Source organism: Excalfactoria chinensis, chromosome 8 (genome assembly GCF_039878825.1).
Source record: "Excalfactoria chinensis isolate bCotChi1 chromosome 8, bCotChi1.hap2, whole genome shotgun sequence".
Taxonomy (NCBI): Eukaryota; Metazoa; Chordata; class Aves; order Galliformes; family Phasianidae; genus Excalfactoria; species Excalfactoria chinensis.
In genome coordinates, this window is record NC_092832.1 from 26,873,887 (window position 1) to 26,900,673 (window position 26,787).

Here is a 26,787-nt window from a genome sequence, read left to right on the forward strand (position 1 = left end):
TAAACCTGCCCTGTCTCACTTTAAAACCATTCTCCCTTGTCCTATCACTGCCCACCCTCACAAACAGCCGTTCCCCCTCCTGTTTATACACTCCCTTCAAGTACTGCAAGGCCACAATGAGGGCTCCCTGCAGCCTTCCCATCTCCAAGCTAAACCAGCCCAGTTCTACCTTTCCCCATAGGAGAGCTGCTCCTCCTGCTGTGGAACAACCTGCACAGCCCACAGAGCACACACAGGGCAGCTGGACGTTCATCGCTTTATTGGAAGCCAGTACAAAAATATTGAGGCACATAAAATCCTTTTATTTCTCCCCTATTGTTCCTGCCCTACGCCGTACATTCAAATAAGGTCACACCCTTTAGTCACTAAATTGGTCATTCTGTAAATAGATTCTGTATAGAAAAAAGTTTAGTAGATTAAGAGCATAGAAAATACTGTGGTAGGAACTCTGCTTTCCCAGTGTATGCAACACCAGCCGGACCCGGCCCCAAGTGTGCACATTTACAAACAAAATAAGCCTTTAAAAACGATCTCGGCTGTGTGGAGAATCAATCTAACCAGCAGATCTGACAACAAACAAGAAGCTCTCACCAGAACGGACATCCTGGCTGCAAACAGCTCAGTACAGCAGCGTTACAAAGGCGGGCGGAGGAGTGAGATGGGCAGGGACTGCGCTCTGCCCCAGCACTCAGTCCTGCCCTGAGCTGCATCCCCATCGCCCTCCTGAAAGCAAAGCTCTGCAGCTGCTGCACAGCCTGAGCCTTCATCCAGCAGGGCTCTGCTCTGGAGCTGCTCTTGGCCTGTCCCAGCCAGGGGACAGCAGGGCAGCACAGGCGCCAGCAGCACGGCCAGGCTTTGTGCAGCCACACACAGCATCGGCCCCAGGGAGGAGGAGGCCCCATGAAGCACACGGCTGCTCCGATGCTGGTCGTCCAGAAACAAAGGGTACAAAAACCTCACCTGGTTCTCCTGAATTCTTCCAGAATTACAAAGAATTTCTGTTTAAAAAACAAAAAGACGCTCGAAGGAGACACCAAGAAGTGCTGTGTAAGACAAGCTTGTGAAGTCAGTCCCCGCTGCTCAGTGCATTGAAACCCTGCTCTGTTCTGCAACAGCACAAGGTGACAGCCAGCATTGCAAGCCACCAACCTCTGCCCTACCAGGACAGCCTGCAGGCCTGGCACAGCCACCACCTCTGTGCTGAGCAACTTCAGGTGCCGAGGAGTCCTGTGCAGTTCAATCCCTTGCACCACCATCACAAGCCAAACCTCGGTGTCATTTAGCAGCCAGGAATCCCTCACAGTCAATCAGACTTAATCATCTTAATGCTTACGTGTGCAGTCATTCACCGTTCCCGTAATTTTTTGAAGGCAGCAATCTGGATTGTGCAAATCAAAGAGCATCACCGTTACTCTGCAGCAGACACCCCGACTCCTCGCCGCGTTCTGCCAGCGCTGGGCTCAGCACAGCGTGCATTCAGCAGGTCACATCCGCGCTCACACGGAGCTTTTGCCCTTAATATCCATCTTGCTGCCCGCCTCGGCCTGCTTGCTGAGCTGCTCCTCGGTGAAGGTGATGTAGGAATACACCAGGCTTCCTGCAATACTGCAAAACAACCACAGCACGTGTCTCCTGGTTTGTTTAATGCATCCCTGCTGGACAGCAGGCAGAGATGTTCCCCATTACAGAAACACACCCTGGGGCAGAAAGACTGTTCCAAAAGCTGCACCAAGCCACCATGCAAAGTAAAAACTCTTTCTCCTGCTATCTTAATTACACAATTCAGACATGCAACAGTGAAGCCAACATTCAGGGTGTGCTTGTGCACCTCAGGTCGGTGCAGGAGCACAGGGCAGCAGCACCCTGCACAGCAGCTGCATCAGAAGGAACCAACACCACGACGTGCGCCAGCAGCACTGCCTCGCCAGCAGAGCAACACAAAAAGCCTTTCTGCTCCGGGAAGGAAGCAGCTTTCCTCTGTGTTTTCAGCACTGACGTCCCACCTGTGTTCCCCCTTTTTATTCTTCAGTGTTCTTTCTGCTTTCCTAAAGCAGCAGCAGCTGAAGCACACGGCAGCCCCACAGCCATGCTCTGCCCCAGGCCCTGCACACACCAGCTGCTGCTCCTGCCCAGAGCAGCACAAAAAGACACACTAAAGAATCACAGAATCAGGTTGGAAGGGACCTCTGAGATCCTTTGGCTCCAGCCCCTGCTCCAGACTCTAGACCAGGCTGCTCACAGCCCCATCCAGCCTGGCCTTGGGCAGCTGCTCCATCTCACCGCCTCACAGCCAACAATTTCTTCCTAACATCCAGCCTAAAGCTTCCCCCTCTTCCAGTTTACAATCTCCACGGCCTTACCTGATATTTAGACCAATGAAGTTCATCCATGTAAAAATATAGTCTCCTCCAAAAAACATCCCAATATAGGTTATTAAAATATTCTGCAAAGAAACAAGAAGGTGAGCTCTCACACGGCAAGCAGGCGCTGCAGTTCTTACAGCAGTGCAGGGAGGCCTGAAATACACAAGTGCTGGTAACCCTGGATTACAGGTGGCCAATTTAGGGCCGCTGGGAGACAGAGCTCAATGGGGGCTTGGATTCTGGTGCTGAGCAGCCCCAGGTGCCCATAGGGGTGGCAGGGCTGCAGATTCCCCATTGCAGGGCCAGCCCCACTGGCTGGGCAGCTCACACAGGGCAGCAAACCCAGAATAACAACACGGGAGCACCCATCATCATCTATTTTTGCAGCCAGTTTGTTCCACCACGGGACGAGGTGACCCAGAAGCTCCCGGTTATTTCTGGGTGTTCTGCACTTCATTTGCCCAGGCCGAGCCAAGTCAGCACCACGCAGCAACAACTGTGCAAAGCCCCAGCAGCAGCCCGAGCACAGCGTGAGCCCTGCACAACAACAGCGCTCAGCTCCCGGTGCTGCTGAGCACCACTCCCCCCCAGCTCCCCTTCCCCAGGGGCTTCTTGGAAGAGCAGCAGCACGCAGCAGGGACTGCTATGGGCTGACAGTGGAGGAAGTTCAGCTTCCCAGCCACACGCTCACAGGGCAGCAGCCACGTGGCACTGGAAAGCACAGCACCACCGGGCACAGCCCCAGCGCTCCGCCAGCCCACGCACCAGCGGCTGCTTAATGCGTGCGACGAGCAATAATTACTGCACTAATTACTGCAACGCTCGCCCCGAGAGCGGAACCGCCGCTTACCTTAATGCAGCCAACTATTGTAGTTGTAAGAGCAGAATTATACTGAGTGCAAAGAACTGTGGAGTACATCAAAATAAACCTGCGGGAGGAACGGCTGCTGTCAGACCATGGGATGCACCACAGCTCAACTCCCAGCCCAAACCCCAACCCACAGCCAATCAACTCCCATCCACCACAGGAACAACGTTCATCTACCACAGGGCCAGCACTGCCAAAAGATAGCAGGACCAGAGAGTCCTCTTCCCAACCCAGAATGACCCAGACCACCAGAACGCAGTAGTGGAGGGATGGAGGTGCCCCCACAGCCCCGTCACCTAACCCTAACCCACCACCCCAGCCCCATAGCCTTACCCCATCACGCAGGATAGCGTGAACTGCACGATGAACAGCATGTCTGCCCAGCCCTGGTACTCCATCGCCTGCAAGAAACAGAGGCTCAGAACACAGCAGCAAGACAAGAGCCAAATCCCTGACACGGGCTCGTAGAGCACAGCAGCCTTCATCCCATTGGGTGCGAGTTCACACAGAGATTTAACACGAGTGTTGTGGGACGCTCAGGAATGCATCATTTCCCTCATACACCCCAGCCCCATGCCAGCTCCCCCACCAGGCCAGAGCACCACACGGCACAGCTGGGTGCCCTCCATCACTTCCCTTCACAGCAGGGCTGAAAGCAGCCCCTACAAAGGGATGGAGTGATCATGTCCCCTAAGCACCGCAGTGCCCTGTGACAGCATGCGGTGCCTTGCCCCCAGCTTGGCCCTGCCTCCTCCCGTGCTCCACAGGAGCTTTGCCCACTTCAGGGGCTGCCTCTGCCCTACAGGCTTTGTTTTTAATCCTGGTGGCTGCTGAGATTCCTTAATTACCAGCACAAAGCTGCTCACAGCCGTCAGCACGCGCATTTCTCCTTCCTGCAGGGCACAAAGCTGTTAAGCTGCTGCTGCTGAAGGCCCGCAGCCCATCTCCACGTGCAGCAACAGGGCAGGAGGCTGCGCGGGCACCCAGCAGCCCCGAGCACCTCCACACCCCAGCTGCAGCGTGCACGGCTGCACGGTCCCCAACAGCGCAGCTTTGTGCGCCCGGCGCCAGGAGCGCAGCCGGGGGAAAGAAGTTTATTCGGGGGGGGGAAAAAAAGCAGTAAGAGGAGATTGTGTGCAGCTGAACAGAGGCTGCACAGTGCCCCGGCCATAAAGGAGTGCTTTATTCCCAGCTACAGCCCCGCTTAGTGCTCCATGCTAACCGTTAGCTGAGCGGCAGGCACTGAGCTCCTACTGGGGAGCCATGAAGCCCCCCCAGGTGGACACTAATTAGTGCAGGAGTACAACAGCATGGGCACATGGGGCTGCAGCAGAGCACACCATGCAGGGACAACAGCACTGCTCCAAAGCAACCCAAGGTGTGCTCGGCTGCAGTGACCGACGGCTGCAGAAACCCATTCAGACTAATAACGCTCAACTTCTTTGTTTTAAGTAATAGTTGGTTTCACTCATTGCTCTCACACTTCCCCATTCCTCCAGCATTACAGAAATGCCCAGACGCAGCAGATCTGATCTGTGCGCGTTAAGCCAAGCACCGCAGTTACTTTCTAGCGGGCAGTTTCCCCTCTGTGCCCCAGGGCCTTCTGTGCTGCCACGTGGCACTGTGTGCACACTGGGGATAGGGAGCTACCCCACGGCCTCACACCTGGGGTGTTTGCTGCCCTGTGCAAGAAGGCTGAGCTGCAGAGTAGTGCATGAGAGCAGTAACGTGCTCCTCCAGGCAACGCTCAGCCACGACAGGCTGTGCTCCCGGGGCAGGGCTCCTACCTTCTGCGCATCTCCAGTGAAGTAGGCAATGGTCAGGGTGGGGAGGATCATGAACAGTGCATTGTAGTAGAGCAGGCCGTATTTCCCCAGCTCCTGGAAATAGGAAACAGCTGTGTGTAAGCAGGCTCCAGGCAGGAACAAACCCTCATTCATGTCACTGCTGAGGGCTGGGTGCTGGGAGCTGAATGGGGCTCCAGGAATCACAGCGCCCTGCATGAGCCAGACACCGCTCTGTGATCTTCCAGGTCTGCCTGAGGGGCTGCATGCGAGGCAGCGTGCTGCCCACGAGCCCCTCATCCCCCCTCCCAAAAGCAGGGCACCACAGGGAGGCTTCTGGGACCAGGAGAGCCAACAGCATCTGAGCAAGGGACACGGTGGCACTGAGTGGGACTGTGGGCACAGCAGAGGTGGCGAGGCCACGGGCTGCCACTGAGCAGCACAAGGAGGGGCAGCCTACCTTGGAATCCAGCTTCTGCTTCACGTAGGCACCGTTTGCAGCTGTTAAGGCATCGTTAATGAGGATAAAAATATATCCTTCCAGGTCGAACGCCAAGTCAGCGCTGGGGATGGAAAATACAGTGAGAGCTCTGAGCGCACTGAGCACAGCGCCCGGCAGAGCCAGCCCAGCTCCTGCTTGTGGGTGAGCTGTCAGGAAAAGTTAATCATGCCGAGAGGGACCGGAGTCTGGAAAACATTCCTTCCTCCTGCACTGCACGTCTGGAGGGGAAAAGGTCCCCGCTCGCCTCTGCGCCGGGACACAGCGCTGTGTGTGCCAGGAGAAGCTTGGCGGCTCCTTCCAAGGAGAGAAGAGCCCCAGCTGTCTCCATGCCGTGAATGGCTCACAGTGCACGGATGGGACTGCACAGCGCAAGGCCTCCAAGCGCTGCACTTCACTGAGGGGTGGCTGCTCTGCTGGCTGCTCTGGGGCTGCGACTTGTGGGGGAACGGGGAGCTCACCTGGCGGCCACGAAGGCGCCGATGATCATCGCAAACACCGTCATCTGCACGGCCCAGGAGAACTTCTTCCTGAGGAGGGGAAAGAGGGCAGCCCTCAGCCACAGGCACACGGAGCCCCCATAGCGGGATGGGAAGCAGCTGGCAGCAGTGGTGATGCAGTGCAAGCATTCAGGGAGCTCCGCATCCCTGCCCATGGCACCAAGGGGTCCGTGGTGGGTGTTGCTCTGGGTGTCTCCAACCCCAGCACCTTTGGGGACACAGCAGCAGGATGGGCACCGTGCCTCCATCCACTGGCTGTGCACAGCTCACATGAAAGCATGCTGCTGTAAGCAGGGCACAGTATGGGAGCCCACCATGTGCCAGCCCTGTAGGCACACTGGGAACGGGCAGCAGAGCTGGGAATGGGCTGCTGCACACACAGCCACGCCAGGTTCCTGCTCCCACCCACGCTCTCCTCTGTCCCAGCTCAGAGCCACGACCCCAAGCCCAGAGAGCAGAGCACAACCCTCCAGCCCCAGCACAACTCACTTGAGCAGAACTCCTTCGGCAAACATGGTGAAGAGGATGGAGAACCTCCGCAGCACGGTGAACATGGGCAGGCTGTGGGGAAGGCTCAGCAGGGTGAGGTGTCCAGAACGCCCCTCCATCTCCTCACCCCACAGGGGCACCCGGCAGCACCCCAACCCCATCCCATCCCCAACCCCAACCCCATCCCATCCCATCCCCATCCCCCCCCCGTCCTTACTTCAGCTTCTTGGTGCTGAAGAGCCCCGTGATCTGGTTCCCGAAGTACAGCAGCGGTAGAGGGAAGGTCTGCAAAAGGCACAGCCGTGGCTCAGAGCGCTGCACGCTCCGTTCCAACCGAGACGCCGCACGCAGCGACACGCGGGGTCCGCTCACCCGGCGCGGGACGTTCCGGTCCAGGTCGGGGAACTTGAGCAGCCGCAGCGCTTTTCCCGCACGCAGCACCGCCACCGTGGCCAGCATCTGAGAGAGAGCGGGGCGGCGTCAGGGGGGCACCGCGCACCGGGCGGGGAGGGGGCGCCGCACTCACTCACCTGGCCCAGCCCCACGCACAGCGACGACGGGAACCTGCGGGCACACAGCGCCGGTCAGCGGCGGAGGGAGCGACGGAGCGACGGAGCCCCGGGGGGGGGGAACCGAGCGCCACGCGGGCCGTAACGCCGCCCGCCCCCCTCCCCCCCTCGCGGTCCCGCAGGCCGTACCCGTAGGTGGTGAGCACGCTCTTGTTGACCACGACGATGAGGAAGGAGCTGAGGCCGTAGAAGGCCGCGGCCAGCAGCTTGAGGCACAGCGACAGGCCGGGCGCCGCCATGCCCCGCTCCGCATCGCCGCGCGCGGGGGCTCCCGCGGGGGCTCCCCCCTCGGCCCCGACCGCCGGGCGTCTGCGCGCCAACTGCGACGACATGGCTGCGGGGGCGGGGCTACGGGGCGGGGGGCGGGGCTACCGGGAGGGGGCGGGGCCTGAGGGCGGCGTGGGAGCCGGAAGGGCGGGAGGCGGGGCGTGGGATGCGCGGGGGGACGCGAGGGGAGGGCGGCGGTGCGTGGGGGGCAATGCACGGGGGGGGGCAGTGCACGTGGGGGCAGTGCACGCTCCCCGTGCTGCTCCCTCCCTGCTGAAAGGCAGGAACCCGCTTTGGGGCTTTCCCCGGGGCTGCGCCGCTCGGGGCCCCCTCGCTGCCTGCCGGGCTGTGGGACTCGGGGGGGGAAACCGCAATGAGGCGGCCTGGAAGGGAAATAAAACTAAAAGTAGGTTATGGTAGAGCAGCAGAGCGCGGGGCTGCCGTTCCGTGCAGAGACAAAGCAGTGAACGTGCTCCGCCCATCGCCGTACCTGCCAACACCCCCCCGACCACCCGGCCCGGCTGCTTCGTTCGGGGAAATCCCGCCCCAAAAGCGGCTGTTTGTGGGTACCTCCTTCCCGCAGCCCTATTTCCCCTCCTGAGCAAACCTGGGGGCTCTGCCTGGGTGATGCCCAGCACTGAGACCGGAATGTCTGGCACTGGAGGGAGGGAATGAAGCCGGAGTAAAGGCATCAGGATGGGAGTGTGGATGGGAAGGGGATGGGAGAAACGGGCAGCAGGGTGCAGCTGGAGGCAGCAGGGTGGAGGAGCGTGCAGTGCCACGCGGTGCCATACGGTGCCATACGGTGCTGTGCTGCAGCACACTGTGCCATGCCATGCTGTGCCATGCTATGCTGTGCTGTGCCATCAGAACTCCCTCTGCGGCAGCAAAACACTGCAGGGTTATTTCCACCTCTGGAACTCAGGCTGTAGGGCAGATAAAGCAAGAGATGAAGAGCCCCGGATTGAAGGGCAGAGGGGATGGGGTGGGAGAGCACAGAGCTGCGGGCTGCCCAGAGGGGAGGATGGAGTGTCTGGTTTGTTAGTACAGGGAAGGGAAAGAAGTGAGATTTCATTCCAAAGGAAGGCAAGAGCCCCTGAAAATGTCATTGGGTGATACAGTTTTTCCTTCCATGTTGCATTAAACACATCGGTAACAAGCCCAGATCCCCTCTGCAGCCCCACGAGCTCGTTCCGTGTCCAAAGGCAGCCGCAGCCGTTTGCTTGGCACTGCAGCAGGCAGAGCTTTGCCCACAGCTGCCTTTCAGCTCCCAGCACCACTGCACGGATCCGCCAGAGCCGGGCTGAGGGCTGCCCTGCCGGTGGGAAACGATCTGCCACAACCTTCACTCGTGCTGCAGGGTGAGCCGAGCTGTGTGGTATTTCCTGTGGTTGCAGCCTCTAAAGAGGTTAACACTGTCACTGAGGTTAACCCTTCTGCTGACGGGGTGGGGGTGGAGGGGACAAACTGGGGCAAACAGGGACGGCGGTACCAGCAGCCCCGGCCCTGCTCCCCCTGGGTTTTCCAGCCCTGAGCACTGGGAAACAGCAGAGGAATGGGCACGCACAGCCCCCTCCTATGGGCCGTCTCATTAAGGGTTTGGGGTTTAGTCACAGAACTTAAAACAGTTCCTCGGTGAAATCTGGGGCTCAGTGGCCCTCACGCTGATGGGGATGGCAGCACAAGGTGTCTGTTACAGAGCACGGGGTGACACCAGTAACAAAACCACGGGGTTTGCCAGGAAAACATCATCCTGCAGGAGGCCAAGAAGCAAACACACGTGAGCCTGTTGCTTTAAGGGATGCTGGGTTTTCCCATGGACTGACTCAAAGTGGAAACTGTGCTTTCTCAGCATGCAATGTAGGTCAGTGCTGCCGGCAGTCGCTGCTGCTGCTCGCTGTGACCAGCAGTGGGGCTGCGATGGGTCCCCATCCCATTGCCTTGGGGCAGCAGCCCCACTCCTGATGTCGGCACTGGGCTCCCGAATGCTCCTGACCCCGGTAACCATCTGCAGGCTTTCAGGGCTGGGACAGCTTCTTTCTGCTTTGCTCTTTGCTTTTCATCTATTCAGCAACAGGGCGCTGGGGGATTTGTAACAGAGATGGGATCAAAGAGACGTATCTGGAGATGAGACCGCGCTCTCGTTCCTTCTGGCTTTGGAGTTTGCAAGTGCAGTAAATTGGACTGAAAACGTGAGCGTAAGAAATGCCCCGAGGAGCAGAGCTGTGGCTTCACGCTGTAACCGGCTGCTGTGAGCATTTATTATTTATTCAGAGCTCTTCATAGAGTGTTGTTTCTTTTAATTTGCTCCAACTTGCAGGAGGTGTGCGGGCAGCTGGGAGGCCTTCAGAGCCCCTCCCTGGGTCGGCTCGGCGCCTGGCTGCTCCTTATGAACGCTCTCACTGTGCTTGAAGCAAATGAGGTCAGCGCATCCATCCCGAAGGTAACAGGAGGAGAAGTGCAAAGGTGTTAGCTGGGGTTGGGAGGCCGCGTGGGGGATGGATTGTGCTGGTTTGAAGCTTTCGAAGCTTGGGGTGGAGAATGCTCTTTTGAAGCTTTCATAGTGGATTGTGTGCCCCGTTCCCCAAAGCATCCCTTCATCAGTGCCCTGCAATGGGGTTCCTCCAGAGCCAGCGGGTGCAGAGGGATGGGAGATGTGATCCAGGTGGGAAGGAGGGTGAAGGGAGTGCAGGGAATTCAGGAGAGACTGGGGATGTGGCCACGAGCTCGTGTGCTTGGAGAGGTGGGAAAGCCCCTGCTGGGTGTGAGGGGCAGCATCTGGAGCACGGTGTGTTGGGGACGTCAGGAGAGTTTGGTGTTCCCATCCCATGGCGTGTGGGTTTCCCATCCCGTGTGGGTTTGGCTGTTTCCAGGGATGGAGACTCCACGAGCTCTGCCGCCTTTATGGCAAAATTATTTTTCCTTGAGTTTCAATGGAATTTTGGTCTCCATCCCAGCTGTGCAGCCATCGCTCCATCAGATCTCTGTCCTTTGCTGTGGGGTTTGGCTCCCGAGCGTCCCCGGCTCCCCCCAGCACGCCAGGCTGGGTTTCTTGCAGCACTGATGCCTTCTCTCCTCCCCAGGCTATGCCCCATGCAGGCAGCAGCCACAGCCCAGGCCCTGGCGGGAGGCGGAGAGGCTTTGGTGCTCCATATCCTGCTCTGCATCCTGGGCAGAGGTAAGCGGCCATTCAGCATGGCATGGCGCAGCACGTCATGGCATAGCTGTGCCTTTTCCAGGAAAGCCAAATCAAGCTGATGTCATTTGAGCATGAGCTTTATCAGTGCTGCTGCAGAGCCCCAATCTGATAGCGCGAGTCAGCGCGCCGCTGTAATCTCAGGGATCAGAGCTCTCAGCCTATGCGTTATTTCCCTGCAGTCATTTAAGCATTAGAGCAAAAGGTAAAATCGGTGAGGCTGCTTCCGAGCTGAGCAATGAGTCACCGGCTGCTTGCACGGGGTTTACCCTGCACTTGGGGGGCTGCACTGAAGCTGTGAGCGTTGTGCAGGTGCTGCCCAAATCAGGTGCCTGGGGCACGTCAGGATCGAGCCGGGCTCAGTGGTGCCAATGGGTTCCAACGTCTCCATCACCTGTGTCTCGGCACTGACCTGCCCGCGGGTGAGCCTCTCCATCCTGCTCAACCTCACAGCCCCCGAGGGTCCCCCACGCCCTCTCAACAGCAGCGCGGCCCAGCTGCAGCTGCGTGGTTTCCGCCTGCCCTTCAGCATCATCACCTGCCTCGCCCGCTGCTCTGACAGCAACTGGAAAAAGGTGGTCTGTGGGACGGAGCTCTGGGCCGGCTGTGAGTATCGCCGCGGGGTTACGGGTGGTGGGGGAGCGGTGGGGCTGAAGGCGGGATGCTGATGCTGCATGTCTGCAGACCCCCCAGATCCCCCTGCCAATCTGAGCTGTGCCATCCCTGAGCACTCAGGGAGCCTGGCATGCACGTGGGACGCCGGGCAGCCGACACTGCTGCACACCAACTACAGCCTCCACCTGCGCAGGTAGGGGCCCACAGGCACTGGGGAACCAGATTGTAGAATCATAGAATGGGCTGGGTTGCAAAGGCCCACAGTGCTCATCCAGCTCCAACCCCCTGCTGTGTGCAGGGTCACCAACCAGCAGCCCAGGCTGCCCAGAGCCACATCCAGCCTGGCCTTGATTGCCTGCAGGGATGGGGCATCCACAGCCTCCTTGCCAGCAACCCAGTTCCCAGCATGAACCTAATGGTGCCCAAGCACCTAAACAAAAATGCCACCAGGAATAAGGACTGGGACACCAGTGGCCTTCCTGCCCTCGCCCTACACGTGCTGTGCCACATATGACGCCAAGCCCCCATAGTGTGAGGCTGCTGGGCTTTCATAATCAGCCCAACTCTGCTATTCAATTACGTGCAGTCTGTGTGGGTTTTCTGATTAACTACCAGAGGAGCTCCTGGGGTGCAAACTCTGAACTCTGTAGGCTGGGTGAGCTGTGGGAGCTCCTTTCCCACAGCAAAAACACGAATGCCACAGCCAGGAACCGAAGGGAATGATTTTCTAGTTCACTTGAAGAGTGAAATAGTGCAGCTCTGGAGATGACTGTGCTCCACGCAGGGCTCTGAGCACGGCTGCTTTCTGCCCCACAGCACACAGACGGCGCAGGAGGATGTGTTCCCCACGGGCTCACCGGTGCCCTTGAGTGCACTGAATGGCAGCAGTCGCTACCTGGCGTGGGTGCAGGCCAGCAATGCACTGGGCATGGCACACTCAGCCCCTCAGCACCTCAACCTGCAGCAGCTCGGTATGCCTGCAGCACACACACACTGTGCCCTGTGCTGGGGCTGCAACCGTGAGCCCCTCCAGCACGCTGCAGCCACACAGTGCTGTGATCCCTGGCTGATGGCTGCTGCTCCCCTCACAGTGGTGCCCGCCATGCCCCTGGCCGAGGGCGCGGAGACGACGGCGGGGTCACCTCCCACCACCACCATCCATTGGCGACAGCAGACGGAGCTGCAGGACGTGCGCTGCGAGGAGCGGCACAAGGCTGTGGGTGCTGCGGAGTGGCATGTGAGATAACGCTGAGCCCCAAAGGTCCCATGATAGAGCTATGGGTTGGGGTCCCCGGGGAGCAGGGTGGGTAGAACAGCCCTTCCAGCAGCGTTATCTCTGCTTTTTAAGCAGAAAGTAATATTTGTAAATCTTATCTAGCTCTGCACAAACAAGGTGGATAAAAGCCACCAGGGGTGCTCAGCAAACATCCACTCAATGGGTTTCCTCCTCATCGACACAGACACAACTTGAGCAAAGTGCACAAGGTCCTTTTGGGAGCCCTCCCTGGGGCTGGCAGACAGCTGACCCCCAATCCCAGCTCAGCAGAGCTGCCAAAACGGGGCACTGGCCTGGTGCCGCCAGCACAGAGCTGTGCAGTGTGCTGGGTTAAATGGGCTCAGTTGTCTTTCCCCTGACCTTAATGCATATGAATCAAAGAATCACAGAACCGTTAAGGCTGGAAAAGACGTCTAAGCTCATTCCCAGTGTGCCCACTACAAGCGCTGCGAAGTGGCACAGGGGAACATGGAAAAGCCCAACCATTGTGCCAAGCGTGGGCACCCTGCTCACACTTTCTGGCTGCTTTCCCCTCAGCAGCAGACCCCCAGGCTGGGCTGCACTGTGGGTTTAGCAGCACCACGAGCTCAGAGGGCTGAGCATCCCCTGGTGAGTGTGGTGGCCCCATTGCCTGTTTGCCCTGCAGGTGACAGCATGGGACAGTGCAGCGCAGCGTGGACACCAGCTTCAGAGTGCAACCCGCTATGTGTTCCAGGCTCGGTGCCGGCTCAGCGCTGCAGGCAGCCCCTGGAGTGCTTGGGGCCCCCCCTTCACCTACAGCACACCTGAGGCTGGTAAGTGGTGTTAAAGCATTGCAGGGCCACGCTGTGCTGCGTGGTGGCTTGTCTGGGTCTTGAGGGTGCTGCAGAAGTGCTGAGCTGTGCAGACATTGAAAATAAAGGGGGGGAGGGTGAGGGTTTAGGATTGGGGGGGATTTGATGCGTTTATCAGTCTTTGGTAGCTTAGCTTGCTTTCCTCCAGCAAATTGTGAAGAAGGGGACAGATTCTTCAGTAGGATGTGCTGTTAATAGGACAAGAGGAGATGGTTTCAAACTAGAAGAGGGGAGATTTAGATGGGATGTAAGGAAGAAGTTCTTTATGCTAAGGGTGGTGAGGCAGTGGCACAGGATGCCTGGAGAGGCAGTGGTGCCCCATTCCTGCAGACACCCAAGGTCAGGGATGGGGCTCTGAGCACCTGGTGGAGCTGGGGGTGTCCCTGTTCACTGCAAGGGGTGGGACCAGATGGCTTTTAAAGGTCCCTTCCAACTCAATTCTACAATGCTACGATCGGTGCACCAGCCCCTTCAGGGCAGCCCCTTTGAAGCTGGGCTGTCAGCACCAGAATGGGACTGGGTGAAGCCAGCTGAGATGTTCTGGCCGGCAGCAGCAGAGCAAGGAGCTGAGGGTAGCACTCGCCCTAAAAGCAGCACTCTCGGTCTGGCCGTATCCTTACCCCACACACCGTCACTTCGGTGTGGCACAGCTCGGCCCGGGGCTCCGGGCCTCCAGGGAGGGGCACGTAGGCGATGCTCCGCCGCGGGCATCTCAGGGCACGTACCGGCTGTGTCCCGCAGCCCCCGCGGCGGCACCCGACGTATGGCGGCGGCTGGGCCGGCAGTTTCCCAACGGCAGCCACGAGGTGACAGTCTTGATCAAGGTAAGGCCCTTTCGGGGCGGTTCTCGTTCTCTTTTAGCACGATAGCTCCAAACACTAAGGGGCAGTAGCAAGCAACGCCTCGCTCGCAGCAGCGAACGAACGAGGGTGACGACGGGATCAGAGGGCGGGGACCCACGGGGGCCGCATCCCCACCGCATCCCCCCCATCCCTGCTCCATCTCTCGCCCCCCGCAGCCGCCCCGCGATGCCCGCGCGCCCATCCTGGGCTACGCGGTGTGGGCTGGAGCCTCGCGTCCCGTCTGCAACACATCGAGCACCGCCTGCAGCCTCCTCCTGCCTCCAGCGCTGCGCGACCTCCACGTCACCGCCTACAACGCCCGGGGGGCTTCCAGCCCCGCCCGCCTGACGCTCCGCCGGGACCCCAGCCCGGAAGGTGGGACCTCGAGCTCGCCGGCTTCGGCCTGAGCGGAGCGCGGCTTCCATCTGATGGCGAGGGGAGAAACGTTATCGTGCGCGCACGTGGGTTTAGAGCGAGAGCAGAGCCCGTCTGCAGAGGGAACGCGGTGTCCTCCAGACAAGGCCACGGTCCCTTGGAGACGCCCCAGCAGCGCAGCTCGGCGCTTCGCCTCCGAAAGATGCAGAGATGAGTTTAAAAATAAGCTTGTCCTGCTGGCGGGGCGCCGGCCGTGCGCACAGCTCCAGGAATAGCTCTTCTGCCGGAGAGTGTCCCGGCCGGCAGCTGGTCTGCCAAGCACAGAGGGAGGAAAGTGGCTTCGGCTCCCTGTGCCACACAGCGTGGTTTTCCCCACGGCTACACTTTCCTGTTTTTGCAAATGTCTCTTTTTTTTGTGAGCAATGGGAGGGGAAAGTCCCATTCAAATGAAGGACAAATAGCAAGTGTGACTAAACAGATGCTTTGCAGTAGAAATAAGGTGGAAAACATTCTCTGATCTCCCACTGATCAGAATGGTACACATTTCCTGTAAATACGTCAGGTAAAGCGTTTCAGACAGGACAAAACTGAACACGTGCTTTGATGAGGCATACGTGTGTATGTCTCAGTGTCAGATATGGAGACAGGCAGACAGAGGTAGATGGAGATATTAAGTCACCGCTTCCAAGGACATCCTTCCCCCCTCAGCCCTTACTCCCCCAAGGAGGGCTCTGCCCAGCACGGTGGCCCTCCAATCTCACTGCATGCCCCCATGCCACCCCTCTCTCTTTGCAGCCTTCCCACCACCCCTGGCTGTGGATGTGCAGCGTGAGAACCAAAGCACCATCTCTGTGGCCTGGCAGCCCCCCAGGCACAGCAGGACCCCCCCACTCTGGTTCATAGTGGAGTGGGTTTGTACAGCTCCGTACAGCCGTGAGGAAGAGTTCTTTTGGAAGAAAGTCCCAAGCCAGGACACCCACACCTACATCCAAGGTAAGAGATCCAAGAGTCCCTTTTGCTGTTGGATATAGATTTGCATGATGTAAACATCAATATTTCATTTGGAATTGAGCCCCCGCTCACTTGATTTTGGAGCATGGAAGCATTTGAGAGTGAAGTGATGGAAGACCTGGGGGCACCCAGTGGCATTTGGCCCACACATGAGGGCCACAAGGGAAGAGAAGGAAGAGATGAGAGAGGTGGTGGGGAGTGAAAGTGGGGTAATCTTTGGAGCTTGTGCAAGCACAGAAATACAGATGTGCATCTATATAGAGAAAGGGCAAAACACTCGATGTAATGAGGCTGTAACTTCAGCTCAGCTCCTTTCCCTGCAATGGCCAGAGCTCACGGCCCCTGCAGTGGGCAGCCTGAGAGTCTCAGACCTGTCCCACCTGTCTCCTGGTTCCCACCTTCATTCTGGTGCTCGTTGGCTTTGGGGTACCTCCTAGCCAGGCCTTTGCTCCGTCATGTGTAAACCCCACACCTCCTTTCACTGCTCTATCAGAAGCCCTTGAGCAAATCCACAGCTTTAATAGCAGCTTAGAAATACACCTGAAAGGCAACCATTGCTTCTTTCCAGAGGACGCAGCAGCAGGAAGCCACGTCAACGTGTCGGTGTATGCAGTCTACCCAAATGGAGCGAGCAAGCCAAGTTCTGGCCATGGTAAGCTCAGTGTATAGAAGTTGCTGCCTGCTGCGGTGGAGCTGCAAAGTTCAGCTTGGTGGTAATTCTCACAGTCTGCCAGTTTTGTAGCTTTAGAAACAAGAGAGAAATCCAGAAGGAAATCTTCTGGCTGCAGGACACACCAGAGGCTTTAACACACCCTTTAACCAGCCTTTTCTAGCTGATGCTCTTTGCTGTCCTGGACAGATCTTTAACAGTGCACCTGAGCATGGCATCTTACTCTACAAAATACACCAGTGGAGTTCTCCTTCTGTGGGACAGAAAAGAGGAGGTTGCTGCTTTCCCTATTTGGCAGCTGTTAAAGACAAAACAAACCCAGCTTTGATAGAGAAGTGGCCAAGGTGCAGCCAGTCCTACCACAGCTGGAGCTGGATGTAGGCAGGCTTCAGTTCTGGAAAGTATTTAAAATTAAATAGGGCACGGGCCAATTGAAAGAGACAGTAAGGACAATCTGTTCCTCATCTCCAGCAGCATTTGTAGGCTGTGGCTGCCCTCAGGAGCTGGACACCCTGATGACCCTCTCCTAAGCCAGGACAAGCCATGCACAGCCCAAAGCTGAGTGCAGAAGATCCCCCCCAGCACCCTCTGAGCTGTTCCACAGCTAAATGTGCCAGTGTGACACCATCCCTCCACAAGTGCTTCATTCCAGAGCTGCTGAGTTATTGGCTCAGGCACTTTCCTTCCACAATTCCATACAATCAAGGGCTGCTTTGTAATGCAGAGCTGAGTGGGCTCACCCTCTAAGCACCCTCTGTGTAGGGGAACTGAACTACTTGCTAGGAAAAGTGACTTGCAATGTCTCAAACCTACAAAATTAAACCTTTCCCATTATTTTTTTGCCCCTGATTTTTGCTAGTGAATTGTGTGACAGCTTTGCTGAAGCAGCTGCAGCATTAGCTGGGTCAGCTCAGGTCAAAGCCCAGTGCCAACGTGGTGACATGAAATACAGTTTGACACCGGGGCTGACATCGCTGCATACCTCTCTGGTACAGTCCTGTGTAGGCAGAGCAGTTTGGAAGGAGGACCACGCAAATAGCTTTACAAAGCAGTGAAGGCTTCCCCTCTGGGTTTCTGTTGGTCCTTATGGAGCTGGTGCAAAGCAGAACTGAGATGGGGGCGTTTCTCCTCCATGCCTGCGTGGCTTTGCCAGGCCTAGACAAGCTCAGTGCATTGAGCACCACACAGCAGTTCATTCAAGTGCTGGGAATTCCGAGTGGTTTTCACTCCTTTTCATCCAAATCAGTCCAAACTCACAGACCAGTAACTTGTGGAAATCACTGGGTGGACTCAAGCAGCCTATGAGCTCATTACGTGCTGCTGGCTATTCTGAATTGTCCTGCTCAGCTCTAAGCAGTGTGACTGCAGAGGAGGATGTTAGCTGTGTCCTTATCAGTGCCAGTCCTCAGCCTAAGCACACTCAGCCTGTGGTTCCTGCAGAGAGGCAGGGCATTTCTGGAAGCCATTTTGTCCAAGCAATACGGATAGAATAAACAATAACTCCTGCTTCACCCACTGTACTTCTCTAAATGAAGTGATGGACCTTTTTTTTCCTCTCTCTGCTGCAGTTTCTTCAGAGGAGCAGATGTTGGGCATCATCTACCAGGAGGCTTTGCATGGTAAGAGCAGAGTATTTCAGCCTTGATAAGCAAAAGCTTCTGCCTGAACAGAAAGAGGTTTTGGCCAGAGCAGTAAGTGTGGCATCTGGAGATACAGGAAAGGGGAAGAGAAAACTCCACATGCTTTGGAGAGGTCAGAGCTGGAAAAGCAAAAGTAAGCCACAGAGTGAGAAAGGCTTCCATACTGCTGGGGGTGAGCAGAACGTGCATCATCCTCCAATGTAGGCTTTGTTTTCTTGTGAGATGTTCAATAAAATGTACATTCCAGGAAACTGGAGCTTAGAAAACAAGGAAAATAAAAGATCATAGAATCACAGAATAGCCTGGGTGGGAAAGGCCCACAGTGCTCATGTGGTTCCAGCCCCCTGCTATGTGCAGGGTCACCAACCAGCAGCCCAGGCTGCCCAGAGCCACATCCAGCCTGTCAAGAAAGAGTGTTAACAGATACAGTCACATAACAGCGATGGACTTCTGCCCATCCAATCTGAGCCAAAGACTCGGATTTTAACTATAAGCATTTCCTATCTCTTTTTCTGACTGCAGCTGCGCGTCGCATGTGTTCTGGTAAAGGCTGTGCTGTGATCTGTTTCAGTATTTAAAACAAAAACAAAAACCGATGTGAACTGAAAAATTCACTTGAGCTTTTCTGGAAGGTACCTCTGCGTGGGAAATGGTTACACACGGTGACCACACTTCTTAGAATTACTTGCCTCCAGCTCCCATCTGCACAGCAAAGGGCCCTCAGTGCTCAGCCCGGCAGTTCACAGCCTCCAGCTTTAAACGCGTGGTGCTCTTCCTGCAGACCATCAGAAAAACCTGTAGGGACAGCAATGGGAATGCAAGCAGTTGTGATTAGTGTGACTGCGATGCACAGCTGTTCACAAGGGAGGAATCTCGGCACAGAACGCCGCCTTTAAGCTGCCCGAATGATTTTTTTCCCCTCTTTACCCATTTTTGTTCCAGATGCTGACATAGGGTTTCCCCTGGGAATGGCCATCACTGTGGTCATGTTATCGGTGCTTCTGGTGATCCTGATGTTTAAAAAACCAGCTCGAAAAAGGTATCACTTTTGTCACATTTTTTTTCCCCCTTATTTCCAACTCATGCTTTTCTTCTGGTATATTTTGCCGTTAACTACTGAGACCAAACCTTTTCTCCATGCTCTGCTCTCCCCAAAGGCAGCTCCACCCATTGATCCCATTGGTGCACAAAAGGGTATCTGTGAATTCCACAGCATGGGAGAGAACAACTGGAAGAGCAGAACCCATTCCCCCACTGAAGCTAAGCTTAGGGACACATGGTAGATTGTTGTTACACGTATCTAGGGGGAGTGAAAGAAGACAAAGGAAAAACACAGCCCTTGTTATGTCAGTTTTATACTAGAATTTGCTTTTGTTACTTTTCAATGAGGACAGAACGCTGTCCCTTGCAGGGTCTGTTGGCTGCCCCTCATATCTGCACTGAGACTGGCAGAGGTTGGGGATCATCACACAGTGTGACCTTAGCATAGAATCACTGACTGGCCCGGGTTGCAAAGGCCCACAGTGCTCATCCAGCTCCAACCCCCTGCTGTGTGCAGGTCACCAACCAGCAGCCCAGGCTGCCCAGAGCCACATCCAGCCTGGCCTTGAATGCCTGCAGGGATGGGGCATCCACAGCCTCCTTGGGCAACCTGTTCAGTGCGTCACCACCCTCTGTGCAAAAAAACTTCCTCCTAAGCTCCAACCTAAACCTCCCCTGGCTCAGTTTCAAACCATTCCCCCTTGTCCTATCACTATTATGCTGAGTAGCCTCCACCTCTGCCACAAATGGAACCCAGAGCAGCAGCACAGAGAGCTGGAGAGACAGACTTCAAATGGGAAAACTTACCTGGACAGGGTTTTGTAAACCTAATGCTTCCAAGCCCTCCACAAACGCCATGAGTGATCAATGCACTTAGAATTCCCCCATCGTCCTGGGGCCAATTTCATCCAGAATGAACAAGTGAGCGACTAATGAAGTGGACTAACTCTTCTTTTCTCTCTTGTCTGATGAAGAATGAAGGCAGCAGTGGCACTGCTTTTGCCAAAATGGCTGCTTGAAGATTTCCCCCACATGGAGAACAGCAAGGTGATAAAGTCCTTCCAGGTAATTGCACCACTGCATCCTGGCTTTTTTTTTTTCCACTTACATCTACTTAGATTGAAAGTCATTCTGTAGGTGTGAGAAATACAGACAAGGAAAGGGTTCAGCCCTAAGGGATGCAGAACTCAGAGAATCCTTTTCCTCTCACTTGCACTGTGCGCAGGAGCCCAGCTTAGCTTAATCTTTAAACCTTGTCTCACTATGAACTTCGTACAGTAGAACTGAATTGTGCTGACCTCGAGGTGCCCATGTAAGCATGGAGACATGCACAGCTCTTCTGTCTGCTCCCCACATCTCACTGTAGTCTGCTTTGTGGAGGGGATTAGAGGAGGAAAGGATGCTGAGATGAAGGCCAAGAAGTCACTGTCCCATTTCCCCCTTGTGATCCTCCCACGATATCAGTCCTGTTGGTAACATCTGCCTGTTTGTTAGTACAGTCATCCTTTTTTTCTAGGAAAAGGGTGAATCCACAAGCAGCATTTTCAGCGAGCCGTTCCCGGATAACAGTGATCCCACAATTACAGAGATAAAGGAGCTGCCAGGGCACGAGAAACACAAGGTGGACATCAAAAAGGAACCCAGCAAGGTGGTCCTTGAGAATGTGGAGCACCCAGAGAGCTCAGCAGCTCCCTGTAACACGGCTACAGAGCAAGTCAGTGACTACAAACCCCAAATCTCTGATGCAAACACACTAGGATACGTAGCTGCCAACATCGGCCTAATGCAGCCCTACACAGCGGCTCCAGAACCAGAGACAAATATTTTCTTCAGAGACTACAGCAGCCCTTTCAGCTCCCTGTGGGATGCCGAAGGGCCCCAGGTCTGCCTGCTGGACAAGATCAATCTGGTTCTAAACAACGACAGAAGTGGGCAAAACCGCGCGTTCAGCTCCGCCCAGGAGGAACAAAATGCCCTTTTGGAAAGTCAGTGGGAAAAATCACTGTACAGTGAAGGAGTTCAGGAACAAACCTTGGTTCCGGATGAGCTGGTTTCTTGCTTAAGGGCAATGAATGGAGGATCTGTGGCTGTACAGAGCTGCTTTCCGCAGAGCATGGGAAGATTGTTTGAAGAACAACTGTGATTTCAGCCCACAGACCTGTGGCAATGCGATCCTGACACGTATCTGCCTTTGAGATGTCAAACATCAGAGCTGGAACAAAACTCCAAACCCAAAACTCTCCCCTTAACTGACTGCAGATAGCTTTGGAGGCATGGAACGCTTTTGGCCAGTAAAACATCGCTTCAGTTTTACCTTTACAAACACAAAAATATGAGCTTGGATTCCTGTAGGAACTGAAATGTAAAGCAGGTGATTCTTACGGATGCATTCAGCTTCAATTAGCCTAAGGCACACTGCTGTTAAATATACAGAACATGTAATAGCTGGAGCTGATTGCCTGCAAGATGATAGAACCATCCCTATGGTATTATGGCTGAACTGTGTGAAATAGCTGGAGATCACCCATAATGAAGAGACAGTACAATGAGGACAATTTACACATCATGAGCAGCCATGGATACCATACGAAACCTTTTCTGCTTGACAGAATAGCCTGACTTCATTTTCCTTTCCATTCAATAAGAAATACATAAGAACAAACCTTCATCATCTTGGTCTGCCAGTCGATTGAAGATCTCTGTCTACGTTTATCACCGGGCAGAGTCTTCATTTTGGATGAAGGATTTATCACCTCGTGTCAGTTTGTCTGTGGTTTGGCTTTGCTGCTCCATAAGAAGCAGAACATGGCAGAGTCTCCGTCCTGCGGAGTGGTCTTGAAAGCAGCTATAAGTTCACGCAGGATGTCAGAGGTAGCTTTGCAAGATGCTCCAGAAAGCAGAAACACTCTGGGAATGTGAGAGGTTGGATTATTGCCACTTCTTTGACTGATCACCCCGACCTGCTAAGGAAACACTTGAAATGCTCTGAAGGAATGAAAGAAGTTTACTGTGCCCTGTAGAATAGCTGAGCATTCCGTCAGCAATGCTCTCCCTCAGGTTTGCTCTACTGGTCCTTCTCTCCTACCTCTTGTCACAGCAAAGACAGCTTTTATGTTGGAGCTGCATCAGGACATGGCAGAGCTGCATGCTCAGGGTGGGCAGGAGTTAGTGCCATGCGGCCAGCACTGCATGGGGCTCAGGGTGGAGAAAGGAGAGGCCCTGAAGCCTCCTCTGTGCTGCTGAGAGTGGGACCCGGGGCACTGCAAACAATACGTAGCACAAAGGAGCCCCAGAGCCACATCCAGTATGACCCATTTCCACTCACTGAGGTATCTGCATCTCACACAGCTCTGGGTAATGGAGCTGGGAACGCACACGGGTTTATTTTGTAAGGCTGACATTAACAAAATGGCAAACAAAAAGAAGGAAAAAAGATCACCTGCCTGTGCATTACCAAACCAAAGGCCGTAAGACAGTCATAGTATGTTATAGACTCAGTATGTTTGTATAAGATCCACAAAGCTAAGATAAATGCTATCCTATATGAAATTAGTTGTCTACTGTTACCCACTTGATGAGTGTTGGCAGTAAAACCTAGAGATGGTCATTTTCCTTGTGAGCGTTGCTAGGCAATGTGTGCTTCCCTCCAACAGCTGTTGCACAAATCCATCAGTTTTGTCACGTAGTGCTGGGCACCTTTAAGCCAGAACAGTTGTGTGCTGTGGTTGTTTCCTCCTAGCAATAGAGCTCTGCCATCTGTCACTCCCATTCACAGGGCAGCACGTCACCTGGGAAGGTGGGATAGCTCTGCTCTGAAGAAGTAAGTAGCAAGACCGTTTCCAAGCCTGAAATGTCACTCTCACATGTAAGCTAGTCTAAAATTAGTGATTGCTGCCTGTGCAGGAAGGAAATTGTAAGAGAACAGCCACACACAACCAGCAGCCAGAATGTGAGGTGTGGAAGGTATTTTTTTTTTTCAATGTCCACATCCTGAGACTCGAGCTGCCTGTGTTACCTGAGCTACCACAACCCGCGGGGTGTTGATGCTGCGTGGAGATGCTCATCCTTTCAAACACCAGGACTGAAAGCGTGGTCTTACCTTGCAGGTTGCTGGCTGAAAGCTGTCACACTAGGAGAGATGCCTGTGAGTGTTTCCATGGTCAGGAGGACGTCAGCTCCTTCCCTGCTGAACACACCAGGGTTTGGGGCCAAAACCTTCACACCTCTGTCACCACAGACACATTAGCAGCAGAGCTGCCCTCAGTTCCACTGGGGCTGAAGGCTTTGTGTCTTTACATGGGAGAATGGTGCAACCAGAAAATACAGGCAGGTTACCAGGAGAAAATGGAAGGAGAAGGGCAAAAAAATATATACAGTACTGCTTCACCTCTCCCTTTTAACCCACGTAGGTGGTGGATTAGGTCTGAACAGATGCCTGCAGTGCCTGCCTCTAGCAGTGAGTGCTTTGGGCCATGAGGACAGCCCTCATTTTGTCAGTAGCCACGTTGTGACCTGAGCTTCACGTTTGACTTGTTAGATTTGCTCTTTGCTCCGCTCTTTGTCTCTGCCTGCTTTGACCTTACAACGGTCTTTTCATCAAGCCGGGCCTTCTTTCCACTAAGTGCAGTACTTAGTGGTAAAACCCAGCATCCTGAGTGCCAGGAATTGAAGTAGCTGTCGTGCAAGCACAACACCGAGATCCTTGTAACGGGAAACCTTCAATATATGGATGGCTCAGCATTTGTAATCAAATAACAGTGATGTTCTTAACGCACTTATTTTAGCATCTCAAATTCACCTCTTCCTCTAGTTCTCGCTATTCGTGTTTTTGAAACCTTTTTCGAAGCTCACTTATGTTGTTGGCAGCTGCATTGCGTGCCAGTGAGTTCCGCAGGTTATTTACCAGTTTGGCAGTGAGTTGCATGGGTTCTTCACCAGAAATGTAACGTGGGCTCTGAGCACTTTGGAGGCACACAAAGGAAGCACATGCCAACCAGTGTCCCTACACACAGACAGTGCACACCAACAAGCACCAATCTCACATAACTATCACTGGTCTGTGTGAGACTGCATAGAATGGCTTGAGTTGCAAAGGCCCACAATGATCATCCAGTGCCAACCCCCTGCTGTGTGCAGGGTCACCAACCAGCAGCCCAGGCTGCCCAGAGCCACATCCAGCCTGGCCTTGAATGCCTGCAGGGATGGGGCATCCACAGCCTCCTTGGGCAACCTGTTCCAGTGCGTCACCATCCTCTGAAAGAGCTCAGTGATGGAAATGTTACTTGTGCAATCCACATTGGTTGCCACTCAAATGTAAAGTAATTACCTTTCAAGGCACTGTAGTTCATGACACACAGACGTACCATGGTGCTGTTTCTCACTGCTGTTCAAACCAACCTCAGTGGAAAGGGTCTTTTCACATAGATGGCAAAAGAGAACAAATGAAAAAGGAATCTGAAAATGAAAAGCAGCCTTTTCAAAGCTTGAACAGGCTCTGACCACAGCAAAACCATTCACTGCGAGCTCTTATCTCCAGCCCATCATGTCAGTATAGGGTGTATCAAGTGTGAACTTCTACCAGTGTAAATTCAGATGGAAGAATTACTGGCAGCACAACTCAGGCAGCAGCATTGCCCCTCTGGGACTCATTGCACACTGCCACCCCTCAGAAAGTATGCTTCAAATAAAATGTATAGCAAGTAACACATTAAATATGCAGAACTAGTTACAACTTTTAATTACTTATGCTGCTGCAGAGCCACCATGCCATACATGCTCCTGGAGAGCAGAGCACTGTCTGTGACTGAAGCACAAAGGAGATGACTGCTGGCCTCAGCTTGGCCACTGTGTGACCTTCAGCAAGTTACTTTGCCTCAGCTTCCATCCCACAAAGCCTGGGCAGCAATAATTACTATTTCTAATAAGGCCTCAGTATCTGGAGTCCAAACACTGCATGGCATCTAGTAGCTGGAATAGTACAAGAATATGAAGATAGGGGTTCAGTGAGTAATCTTATGCTGCTCATCTATTCTGCATGTGCATTTGCTTGGCTGCTCCGTGCTGAAAGATTTACAAACATCTGTCTGTAAATTGTAAGAGATTCAGCTACAGATATGCTGCAGAGACTAGAATGGGATTGTAAACTGAAGCTAAAGGTTCACAGAGCTAAATAACAGCTGTAACCTGGTGGTTTCTGGATGCAAGGACAGAAGACCAAAGCCCAGGTTGTGATCAGGACCTGCACACAGAACTAGGAACAAATGCCTCAATCAGCAAAATCATTCTGAATGAGGCAGCTGAAAAATGCCAGCAGGTAAAAATGGCCATTCAACATCTGTAGGAATATTCAGTTAAAAACATTCTGTTCAGAGCATCTCATCACTGTTAACCTCCAAGAGGATCCATTCTTTAAGAGGGAAAAGGAGGTTTTTGGAGGGTGGGAGGACTGAGCACAGAAGCAGAGACTGAAACTAACCTTGAATTTCATAGAAGAGGATGTGAGAAGCGAGGCTGTGGTTTTACATCTTCAATGGCTTCAGTGCATGTTAGCTACACAAAGTCAAATCCTTCAGAAATGATACTTATAAAACAATGGGAGCAGAACTAAGATAAAAGATCAAAGCAAGCATTGGACATTATAGAAGTGATTTATCAGCAGAGATTTCAAGACTGATTTTTACCAAAGCAGCCAAGTCTTTCCTTAAGAGAAGGGAATTAATCTTGCCACAAGAATATTGGAAACAATAAAGACAAAACCTCGTCATTCTCAACTTCATAGCAGATGCAGTGTGACACTGCATCCTCCATAGGGTTCTCTAGAATTGCCCCATTGCACTCGTACTCTCAGAGTGAATGCAGCCACACTTTGCTTGGTTTCAAGGAGGCAGAGTAATTGTACTTGAAAAACTAAGCAACCAACTTCATTCTGCCAGGTAAAGGCAAATGCAGGCTTGCTGGAGTGAACAACAGTTGTAAAGCCAGCACACAGACTACCTGAAGCACTGAAGAAACAGACACACAAGCCATCATCACCCAACATACTGCTGCTGCAGCTGCTTCAGTGTTACTCTTGCACAGCTGGCAAAACCTGACGTGAGCAGCTGAAGCTCAATGAAGATATGGTGGCCAGAAAGGCAGGTGGAATGAATGGACCGAACGCAGGGCAGCGCATCCTTCAGCCATGGTTTGACATGGGTCTCCTCAACCACATTTAGGGTTGCCTCTTCTACTGGGACATGAGTCGTGATCTTGCACAGTAAGCTGGATTGCTTTCCAGCTTCCCTGCTCTGAGTCACCCAACTATCACCAGCACAGTGGCCTCCATCACCAGGGTGGGAACTGCACAGACTGGAGGTGTAGCCAGAAAAGAGATTGCTGAAAGAAACTGGAGGGCAGGGCACTGAGTGGTGCCATGGAAGAAACGTCTGGAAATGGTTGGCTGGAGAAAAGCATTTAAACAAAAGGGCGGGGAAACCTATTGCTAATGAGGGAACTGAGAGGCCATTGAGCAAAGCTGACCAAGAGGCCTAAAGAGAAAAGGAAAGGAGGGACACAACTTGCAGAAACGTGGAGAAAAGGAGAGTGCTGCTCCTAACCTGTAATGAGCTCAAACCATTGCACTAATCATAATTACAACACCAGTGATTGTGCTCCTCAAGCATTACAGCTGCCTTGGTGTTGCCTCCTGCACCATTCGGATGTGCAGAAGCACATGCAAGAAAGCCAACCATTATATGAAACCAATACATGGAAAAAAGGAACTATTTACCTTTAGTGACTGATGGCACTCACAGATCTGGGGGGTCGACTCCTGTTGTCTCTGATGACTTTTGGAGCACTCAGTAATTAACTTGCAGCAAGCTGTTGCTCCTCACTTATCATTTCACTGCTGATGACTCAGTACCTTTTATTCTCAATTACCCTTCCTCAAGGTTATTTCCAGATCTACA

The 26,787-nt window shown here is 54.0% G+C and overlaps 2 protein-coding genes across 3 annotated transcripts; one reads left to right on the forward strand and one right to left on the reverse strand.

The window, feature by feature from the left end:
* Positions 1–240: 240 nt before the first annotated feature.
* Positions 241–7,405, reverse strand: SLC35D1 (solute carrier family 35 member D1). Its single transcript, XM_072343534.1, has 12 exons — positions 7,202–7,405; positions 7,034–7,067; positions 6,876–6,962; positions 6,721–6,788; positions 6,504–6,575; positions 5,976–6,044; positions 5,476–5,578; positions 5,019–5,111; positions 3,565–3,632; positions 3,214–3,292; positions 2,361–2,443; positions 241–1,605 (listed from the first exon to the last, which is right to left on the reverse strand). The coding sequence occupies exons 1-12, from the start codon at positions 7,402–7,404 to the stop codon at positions 1,497–1,499; spliced, it is 1,068 nt and encodes a 355-aa protein (XP_072199635.1). The 5' UTR covers position 7,405; the 3' UTR covers positions 241–1,496.
* Positions 7,406–9,248: 1,843 nt separating this feature from the next.
* On the forward strand, positions 9,249–23,335 carry IL23R (interleukin 23 receptor). 2 transcript variants are annotated; one of them, XR_011904534.1, is made up of 17 exons: positions 9,249–9,531; positions 9,660–9,782; positions 10,423–10,517; positions 10,848–11,141; positions 11,220–11,343; positions 11,967–12,121; positions 12,242–12,387; positions 13,073–13,220; positions 14,001–14,083; positions 14,278–14,476; positions 15,272–15,469; positions 16,056–16,139; positions 17,726–17,776; positions 18,740–18,836; positions 19,813–19,903; positions 20,355–21,895; positions 22,945–23,335. XR_011904534.1 is itself a non-coding variant. In XM_072343533.1 (16 exons), exons 2-16 carry the CDS (start codon positions 9,757–9,759, stop codon positions 20,979–20,981), a joined length of 2,418 nt encoding a protein of 805 aa, XP_072199634.1. In that variant the 5' UTR covers positions 9,249–9,531; positions 9,660–9,756; the 3' UTR covers positions 20,982–22,365. The 2 variants fall into 2 exon arrangements, 1 of the variants encoding a protein (XP_072199634.1); XM_072343533.1 differs by lacking the exon at positions 22,945–23,335 and having other exon boundaries at positions 20,355–22,365.
* The last annotated feature ends 3,452 nt before the right edge of the window (positions 23,336–26,787 follow it).